Raw genomic sequence first — 9,216 nt, 5'->3', positions numbered from 1 at the left:
CCCACACAGGACAAACACACAGATTCATTAAAGGAACATGTCCCAAACAGTACAAACACACAGATTAATTATAGGAGCATAGCCCACACAGGACACACACACAGATTCATTAAAGATACATGTCCCAAACAGGACAGACACACAGATTAATTATAGGAGCATAGCCCACACAGGACAAACACACAGATTAATTATAGGAGTATATCCCACACAGGACAAACACACAGGTTAATTATAGGAGCATAGCCCACACAGGACAAACACACAGATTAATTATAGGAGCATAGCCCACACAGGACAAACACACAGATTAATTATAGGAGCATAGCCCACACAGGACAAACACACATATCCATTATAGGAGCATAGCCCACACAGGACAAGCACACAGATTAATTATAGGAGCATAGCCCACACAGGACAAACACACAGATTCATTATAGGAGCATAGCCCACACAGGACAAACACACCGATTAATTATAGGAGCATAGCCCACACAGGACAAACACACAGATTCATTATAGGAGCATAGCCCACACAGGACAAACACACAGGTTAATTATAGGAGCATAGCCCACACAGGACAAACACATAGATTCATTATAGTAGCATAGCCCACACAGGACAAACACACAGATTCATTATAGGAGCATAGCCCACACAGGACAAACACACAGGTTAATTATAGGAGCATAGCCCACACAGGACAAACACACAGGTTAATTATAGGAGCATAGCCCACACAGGACAAACACACAGATCAATTATAGGAGCTTAGCCCACACAGGACAAACACACAGTTGAATTATAGGAGCATAGCCCACACAGGGCAAACACACAGATTCATTATAGGAGCATAGCCCACACAGGACAAACACACAGATTCATTATAGGAGCATAGCCCACACAGGACAAACACACAGGTTAATTATAGGAGCACACAGGACAAACACACAGGTTATTATAGGAGCCCACACAGGACAAACACACAGGTTATTATAGGAGCATAGCCCACACAGGACAAACACACAGATTAATTATAGGAGCATAGCCCACACAGGACATGTGTTCAAGTAGACCTACCTGTTTGATATTCTGTCTGTAGTTTAGGACAAAGATATATGTCTGATTAGGTGCAGAGTTGAACTGGCACACTGCAGTCCACATACAGTGAGTATACAAAACCTTTCAGTGCCTTTGAACAGGGTATGGTAGTAGGTGCCAGGTTTGTGTCAAGAACTGCAACGCTGCTAGATTTTTCACACTCAACAATTTCCTATGTGTGCCAAGGACTTCCAGTCAACTGTGAGAAGCATTGGAGTCAACATGGACCAGCATCCCTGTGGAACACTTTAGACACCTTGTAGAGTCCATACCCTGAATAACTGAGGCTGTTCTGAGGGCAAAGGGGGGGGGGGGGGTTGATTGAGTCGTTCAGGGTGTAAGCAGATTCCTATTGGAGAGGACGCAGCCCTGTGGGCGTGGCTGTCCAGGGTAAGCGGCCAAGGTGTTGTTATTCGGTATGGTTAGGAGCCGGAGCAAGAAGACGCACGAGGGAAGACAGTCGTGGAGTGTAGGTTTTTTCTGAGAATAGGAGGCTGTTTCACTAAATATTGTTGAAAGAAAAAGTGTGGCGCAAGGATTAGGCGTTGCTGCCTGAAAATTCCGTCTGCATTATCGAGTCGAAATGGACTTTATTTGATTGCACCGGAGGCGCGTTTCCTAAAGGTACACTGGGAGTGATTTTAGTGGTGGCAAGATTATCAGATGGCGCTTCTCTCTTTGATTGGCATTGCATATTGATGAGGTAGCTTACATTTTCCCGTGTGATCGACTTGGTGAGTTATACATTTGATCAACTTGTTTCATCACTGTATTTCTTAGCCTTTACGTGTGAGTGAATAAGACTCACACCCAAAGTGCATTGGATGTATTATTGATAGAACATAGAAACAGTAATACAATGTTGCAAACGTTCAGAGCGCATTTCCTGTCCAATAAACTCAATTATCAATTACCTCAAAAATCCACAGCGTTGGAGGAGCTTCCATGGCGACCATGACGCACATCTGCCCTCTTTACATCAGCGTTCCGTGCCTGCTCCTGCTGATGCGCGCACTACTGGTGCGCGCTGCCTCCAAGGCCATCGTGTGTGAACCCATCACGGTCCCCATGTGCAAGGGCATCGGCTACAACCTGACCTACACGCCCAACCAGTTTAACCACGACACTCAGGACGAGGTGGGGCTGGAGGTGCACCAGTTCTGGCCGCTGGTGCGCATCCACTGTTCCCCTGACCTGCTCTTCTTCCTCTGCAGCATGTACACCCCAATCTGCATCCCGGACTATCGCAAGCCTCTGCCCCCGTGCCGCTCCGTGTGCGAGCGGGCCAAACGCGGCTGCTCCCCCCTGATGAGCCAGTATGGGTTTGAATGGCCCGAGAGGATGAGCTGCGAGGGGCTACCAGAGCTGGGTGATGCTGACCTCCTCTGTATGGACCGGAACAGCAGTGACGCCACTACTCTGTCCCCAGGCCCGGCCTTCCCCCCGAAGCCTACCCCCAAAGCCCCCTACCGCAACCCAGCCCGCCGCAGGCCGCATCTCCTGCCCAAACCCCACCACAGTCACCACCACCAGGACTGTGAACAACGCGGCTGCCGCTGTCGCCACCCCCTGGTGTCCGTCAAGCATGAGGCCCGCTCACTGTACGGCCGCGGCGTCCACACAGGCCCCGTGGAGAACTGCGCCCAGCCCTGCCGTCAGCCCTACTTCACCCCGGACGAACACGCCTTCACCTCCCTCTGGATCGGCCTGTGGTCGGTCCTCTGCTTCGTCTCGACCCTAACTACGGTGGTCACGTTCCTGATTGACCGCGACCGCTTCTCCTACCCCGAGCTGCCTATCGTCTACCTGGCTGCCTGCTACCTCTTCATCTCCCTGGGATACATGGTGCGGCTGGCGGCGGGCCACGAGCGTGTGGCGTGCTCCGAGGACGGCGGGCATGTGCTGTACGACGCTTCGGGCCCTGCCGGCCTGTGCACCTTGGTGTTCCTGCTGGTCTACTTCTTTGGGATGGCCGGCGCAATCTGGTGGGTGGTGCTCTCGCTCACCTGGTTCCTGGCGGCGGGTATGAAGTGGGGCAACGAGGCCATCGCCGGGTACTCGCAGTACTTCCACCTGGCCGCCTGGCTGGTGCCCAGCGTCAAGACCATCGCCGTGCTGGCCCTGAGCGCTGCTGACGGAGACCCTGTGGCAGGGATATGCTACGTGGGCAACCAGAGTGTGGAGAGCCTGCGGGGCTTCGTGCTTGCTCCCCTGGTGGTCTACCTCTTCACAGGCTCCCTCTTCCTCCTAGCGGGGTTTGTGTCGTTGTTCCGCATCCGCAGCGTCATCAAGCAGGGGGGGACCAAGACGGACAAGCTGGAGAAGCTGATGTTAAGGCTGGGCCTCTTTACCGTCCTCTACACGGTCCCTGCCGCGGTGGTGGTGGCCTGTCTGGTGTACGAGCAGCACCTCAGGCCCCAGTGGGACAGGGGTCTTTCCTGCTCCTGCCAGGCTGAGAGAGAGAGGCTAGGCCTAGGGCCAGACCACGCCATCTTCATGCTGAAGTACTTTATGAGCCTGGTGGTGGGGATCACCTCGGGGGTGTGGGTGTGGTCGGGGAAGACTCTGGAGTCGTGGAGGAGGTTCCTGGGGAGGTGCTGTTGTTCATGTCCCTGCTGGGGCCACAAACCGTCCAGCGCGTCTGTATACAGCGAGGCCAGCACATCCCTCACGACACGCACCGGGCTGCTCCCCTCGCAGTCTGAGCACAAGTCCCTGTCGCACCCATCTGTGTGACCAGACTGGATGGACGCTTGTCAGACTCATGGTGCTCCACAGAGTGGCTGACGGAAACTAGATGGATGTTAATTTAACTTATTGAACAGATTGTAAATTATGTAAACTATTGTCTTCACATAAGGACATGTTTAAACAAATTGTGGCAATATAGAAGTATTTTGTATTATATTTCCTAGTTCTCATTCTAGACTCATTGCAGGAGATTTCCCCTGAAGTTGGAACTTTTTAAAAGGTGTTTTTAAATGATCTGGAGGGGGGGGGGGGGGGGGGGGCAGTTCAATATGTCTCTAGAATTTTTACATGGCATGTTTTGCTAGTATGTTCTTAACCTGAAACGTAATGGTTAGGAATCCAATCACGTCATTAACCTGGAAATAAGTGGCATGGTATTCTTCTATACGGAATAAAGATGGAGAATTGCTATTTGTCATTTTATTTAAAGTGGCCTTCCTAAAAGGACATTTCACTCTTGAAATTTTTATGGACACAGTAACGCCTTGTTAGGATGAAGGAATTTCACTACCCATTTATGATTATGTGCAGATTTTTTATATGAAGTCAGTTTAAAAAGCCCAGATGAATTGAGAGGTGTCACCACTCAATGTTTTACTTTTCCTGTTAAATTGATATCCCAAGAATACAAAGGGTGAAAGTGAGGAAAATAGTGTTAACTGAGTTGGTCTGATTGGAATCCAGAATTTCATCGTTCTCCCCCTTGCTTGACGAGTAATCACACCACTTGTGCTGTGATTACTTACCTGGACCACCTACTGAGACTTGAGTGCCTCTTTAAAAGGTGCAATTACCACTTTAGAGACCACTGTTGTAGCCTCTTCTGCCTCCATGTGGTGGGTTCTAGTAATTACAGCAGCACATAGTGAAAGGACAATCTTGTTTTTTCTCTGCAAATGTGTTAACCATAATCTACCTGTAGCATCCCATTTATCAAATGGCCTTTGTCTTAAATACCTAATGGATCAGTGTACATGCAATTCTCTTTTTAAAAAAAATGCCTTGTCTAATTCTGGCATGTTAAACTATGTAGCCTGTAACCCAGGTAGAGAATAATAAACGTGTGAATCTGGAGTATGTTCTGTCGTGGGTTGGTCTGATTCTAAAAACCATCAGACCGCTTATGGAGTCTACGCTTCTCCAGTCTAGTCCCGTCAGATCTATGAAAAACCAATGGGAAAATATAAATCAGCCCAATTTATTTGAAGTCATTTCAAATACAGGGCTTGATTGAGCTTAACCTGACACATGAAACCAATAGAACAGCTGCAGAACTGCCAACCCCACCCAGCTGACACTCCAGACAGGCTAAAGTAAATCCAGAACTGCCAACCCCACCCAGCTGACACTCCAGACAGGCTAAAGTAAATCCAGAACTGCCAACCCCACCCAGCTGACACTCCAGACAGGCTAAAGTAAATCCAGAACTGCCAACCCCACCCAGCTGACACTCCAGACAGGCTAAAGTAAATCCAGAACTGCCAACCCCACCCAGCTGGCACTCCAGACAGGCTAAAGTAAACCCAGAACAGCCAATCCCACCCAGCTGACACTCCAGACAGGCTAAAGTAAACCCAGAACTGCCAACCCCACCCAGCTGACACTCCAGACAGGCTAAAGTAAACCCAGAACTGCCAACCCCACCCAGCTGACACTCCAGACAGGCTAAAGTAAATCCAGAACTGCCAACCCCACCCAGCTGACACTCCAGACAGGCTAAAGTAAATCCAGAACTGCCAACCCCACCCAGCTGGCACTCCAGACAGGCTAAAGTAAATCCAGAACTGCCAACCCCACCCAGCTGACACTCCAGACAGGCTAAAGTAAATCCAGAACTGCCAACCCCACCCATCTGACACTCCAGACAGGCTAAATTAAATCCAGATCTGCCAACCCCACCCAGCTGACACTCCAGACAGGCTAAAGTAAACCCTCCAGACAGGCTAGAACTGCCAACCCCACCCAGCTGACACTCCAGACAGGCTAAAGTAAATCCAGAACTGCCAACCCCAGAACCACAGCTGACACTCCAGACAGGCTAAAGTAAACCCAGACACTCCAGACAGGCTAAAGTAAATCCAGAACTGCCAACCCCACCCAGCTGACACTCCAGACAGGCTAAAGTAAATCCAGAACTGCCAACCCCACCCAGCTGACACTCCAGACAGGCTAAAGTAAATCCAGAACTGCCAACCCCACCCAGCTGACACTCCAGACAGGCTAAAGTAAATCCAGAACTGCCAACCAAACCCAGCTGACACTCCAGACAGGCTGACAGAACTGCCAACCCCACCCAGCTGACACTCCAGACAGGCTAAAGTAAACCCAGAACTGCCAACCCCACCCAGCTGACACTCCAGACAGGCTAAAGTAAATCCAGAACTGCCACCCCACCCAGCTGACACTCCAGACAGGCTAAAGTAAATCCAGAACTGCCAACCAAACCCAGCTGACACTCCAGCTGACACTCCAGACAGGCTGACACTCCAGACAGGCTAAAGTAAACCCAGAGTAAAGGCTAAAGTAAACCCAGAACTGCCAACCCCACCCAGCTGACACTCCAGACAGGCTAAAGTAAATCCAGAACTGCCAACCCCACCCAGCTGACACTCCAGACAGGCTAAAGTAAATCCAGAACTGCCAACCCCACCCAGCTGACACTCCAGACAGGCTAAAGTAAACCCAGAACTGCCAACCCCACCCAGCTGACACTCCAGACAGGCTAAAGTAAACCCAGAACTGCCAACCCCACCCTGGCACTCCAGACAGGCTAAAGTAAACCCAGAACTGCCAACCCCACCCAGCTGACACTCCAGACAGGCTAAAGTAAACCCAGAACTGCCAACCCCACCCAGCTGACACTCCAGACAGGCTAAAGTAAACCCAGAATTGACAACCACACCCAGCTGACACTCCAGACAGGCTAAAGTAAACCCAGAACTGCCAACCCCACCCAGCTGGCACTCCAGAAAGGCTAAAGTAAACCCAGAACTGACAACCCCACCCAGCTGACACCACAGACAGGTAAACCCAGGACTGACACCATAACATCCTGCATCTTATCTAGAAATGAGACACCATACACAGATTTGATAGTTTATTACGGTTTATTTGAAATAAACAGCAACTGAAAATATGTTCAATTAAAAACCGATACATTTCCCAGCTAAAGGGCCTACACAGTAAGCAAAGAAAACCGTCCTACATCACCATCTGTCCGTCCGTGTGCCAAACTACACCACAGGGTAGTTAGAGGCTTCCTCACCATGGTCAGTGTGTGGTGTCAGACACTCCAACCCTTCTTGCAGATCTGGAGTGTATGAGTAAGTATCAGTGGTGGAGCTGCCACCATACAGATCTGGGGGTGGGGGTGATTTGGGACCAGCTGTGTGTGTCGATGGTTCCAGTGAGTGTCTAGTTTAGGAAGACCTTCGGTGCATCCTCAGCCTGTCCTGTGTGTGTAGCAGGTCCAGCTTTAGGACAGCACGGCGTGGGTGGTTCGGACACCCACCAGATTGTCTGCGCTGAGGGACCTCCTTATGGTCACCTTGCCCAGATCCTTGTATCTGTCCTCACACAGTCTGGAGATAGCCTGGGAACGCAACACTTATTACAGCCCAGAGATAGCCTGGGACAACACTTATGTAACTCAAACATAAAGACAAGACATTGGCCCCTCCCACCTAGGCACTTGTGTAGATAGGTGTACATTCTCCTTAGCCAATCAGAAGGCAGAGTGGATCTACTACCTAATTTCTAACACCTATGCAATGTTTTAGTAACTACATGATAGTAGGGGCTGGGGTTGTTTCTGAACAGGACCAAGTCAGCCAGGACTACCATTAAACTCTCCTCTTGCCAAGTAGCAGTGTTTTCATTCTGCCGTCCTAGAAGCTCTCCTCACCTCCAGTTTAGTGGCTCGCTGGTTGTCAAGTGGCTCCAGGGGGAAGTTGAGGTTGTTGTCGTCGGCCAGGGAGCGCAGGTCAAAGTAGTACTTGGCGTAGACGCTGGCCGGCACGTTGATGTTGAACTGAAGCAGCTCCAGGAAGTGCCTCTCCATCTCATTCCTGTGAGAGGTAGAGAGAGAGAGAGGGGTACAGGTAGAGAGAGAGAGAGAGAGAGAGAGATACAGGTAGAGAGAGACAGAGAGAGAGATACAGGTAGAGAGAGACAGGTAGAGAGAGATACAGGTAGAGAGAGAGAGAGAGAGAGAGAGAGAGAGAGAGAGAGAGAGAGAGAGAGAGAGAGAGAGAGAGAGGTACAGGTAGAGAGAGAGAGAGAGAGGTACAGGTAGAGAGACAGAGAGGTACAGGTAGAGAGACAGAGAGGGGTACAGGTAGAGAGAGAGAGAGAGCGCGAGAGAGGGGTACAGGTAGAGAGAGAGAGAGGGGGTACAGGTAGAGAGAGAGAGGGGTAGAGCATAAATCTCAGCAGTCTTATCCTCCATACTCTCCCAGCCTCCTTTTCAAAATGTCAGAGGGAGGTGAGTTCTCGGGGAGAGGATTGAGGACGCAAGGAATCGAGGGAAGACTTTTGAGATGTACCTGGCCAGCAAGGCAAAATCAAAATCTAATTTTATTGATTTACATAAGATGAGTTTTGACCCACATGGCAACGTTCCAATTTAACAATGCGCCTCATAATATTGAGAATCCTAAAACTACCCTGACACCCCTCAAATTCAACTGGACCTCCAAGCCACTTCCCACTGCTTTTTTATATTGTTCTCTCTAAATCAGGGACTGAGACACCTGGGACACCAGATGGGTGCAATTAATGATCAGATAGAACAGAATATCAGCAGGCTCCGAGACCTCGTAGGGTCAGAGTTCAATACCCCTGCCCTAAGCACTTAGATATGAGAGGATTGGAGAGCTGTAAGGATGATGGTAGTCGTCCCTCTTGCTTACACCTATCCAACCCTCAGGTCTAATGTCTAAAGGTTGGGGTGACTTGTGAAGGTGAGCAGTCAGGAGGACAGGACAGAGGGACACTGACATGTCCTCCACGGTGATGTCCTTGAGGATCTGGCAGTAGTCTACGTTCCACACGGCCTGGTCGTCCCACACCTTGGACGCCAGCAGGATGGCTCCCAGTACGATCCGCTTCCAGTTGCAGGGACAGATGTCCATCTCAGCGTAGGTCAGCAGACGCTCCAGGTACACCTTGGGGAAGGATGGACACAGTAAATGAGACGGTCTCATCGGACACTGCTGGACACACAGTAAATGAGTCTCATCGGACACTGCTGGACACACAGTAAATGAGTCTCATCGGACACTGCTGGACACACAGTAAATGAGTCTCATCGGACACTGCTGGACACAGTAAATGAGTCTCATCGGACACTGCTGGACACA

The 9,216-nt window shown here is 50.1% G+C and overlaps 2 protein-coding genes across 2 annotated transcripts; one reads left to right on the top strand and one right to left on the bottom strand.

Moving 5' to 3' along the window:
- The first annotated feature begins 2,044 nt into the window (after nt 1-2,044).
- Nucleotides 2,045-4,089, top strand: LOC139401482 (frizzled-5-like). The gene has a single exon (XM_071145699.1). It carries the CDS (start codon nt 2,051-2,053, stop codon nt 3,839-3,841), a length of 1,791 nt encoding a protein of 596 aa, XP_071001800.1. The 5' UTR covers nt 2,045-2,050; the 3' UTR covers nt 3,842-4,089.
- Nucleotides 4,090-6,940: 2,851 nt separating this feature from the next.
- Nucleotides 6,941-9,123, bottom strand: LOC139401483 (cyclin-Y-like protein 1). The gene is made up of 3 exons (XM_071145700.1): nt 8,855-9,123; nt 7,761-7,923; nt 6,941-7,448 (listed from the first exon to the last, which is right to left on the bottom strand). Exons 1-3 carry the CDS (start codon nt 9,058-9,060, stop codon nt 7,332-7,334), a joined length of 486 nt encoding a protein of 161 aa, XP_071001801.1. The 5' UTR covers nt 9,061-9,123; the 3' UTR covers nt 6,941-7,331.
- Nucleotides 9,124-9,216: the final 93 nt, after the last annotated feature.

Source organism: Oncorhynchus clarkii, unplaced genomic scaffold (genome assembly GCF_045791955.1).
Source record: "Oncorhynchus clarkii lewisi isolate Uvic-CL-2024 unplaced genomic scaffold, UVic_Ocla_1.0 unplaced_contig_808_pilon_pilon, whole genome shotgun sequence".
Classification (NCBI taxonomy): Eukaryota; Metazoa; Chordata; class Actinopteri; order Salmoniformes; family Salmonidae; genus Oncorhynchus; species Oncorhynchus clarkii.
Note: the sequence above shows the minus strand (reverse complement) of the source record. Positions and strands in the feature narration are given on the sequence as shown.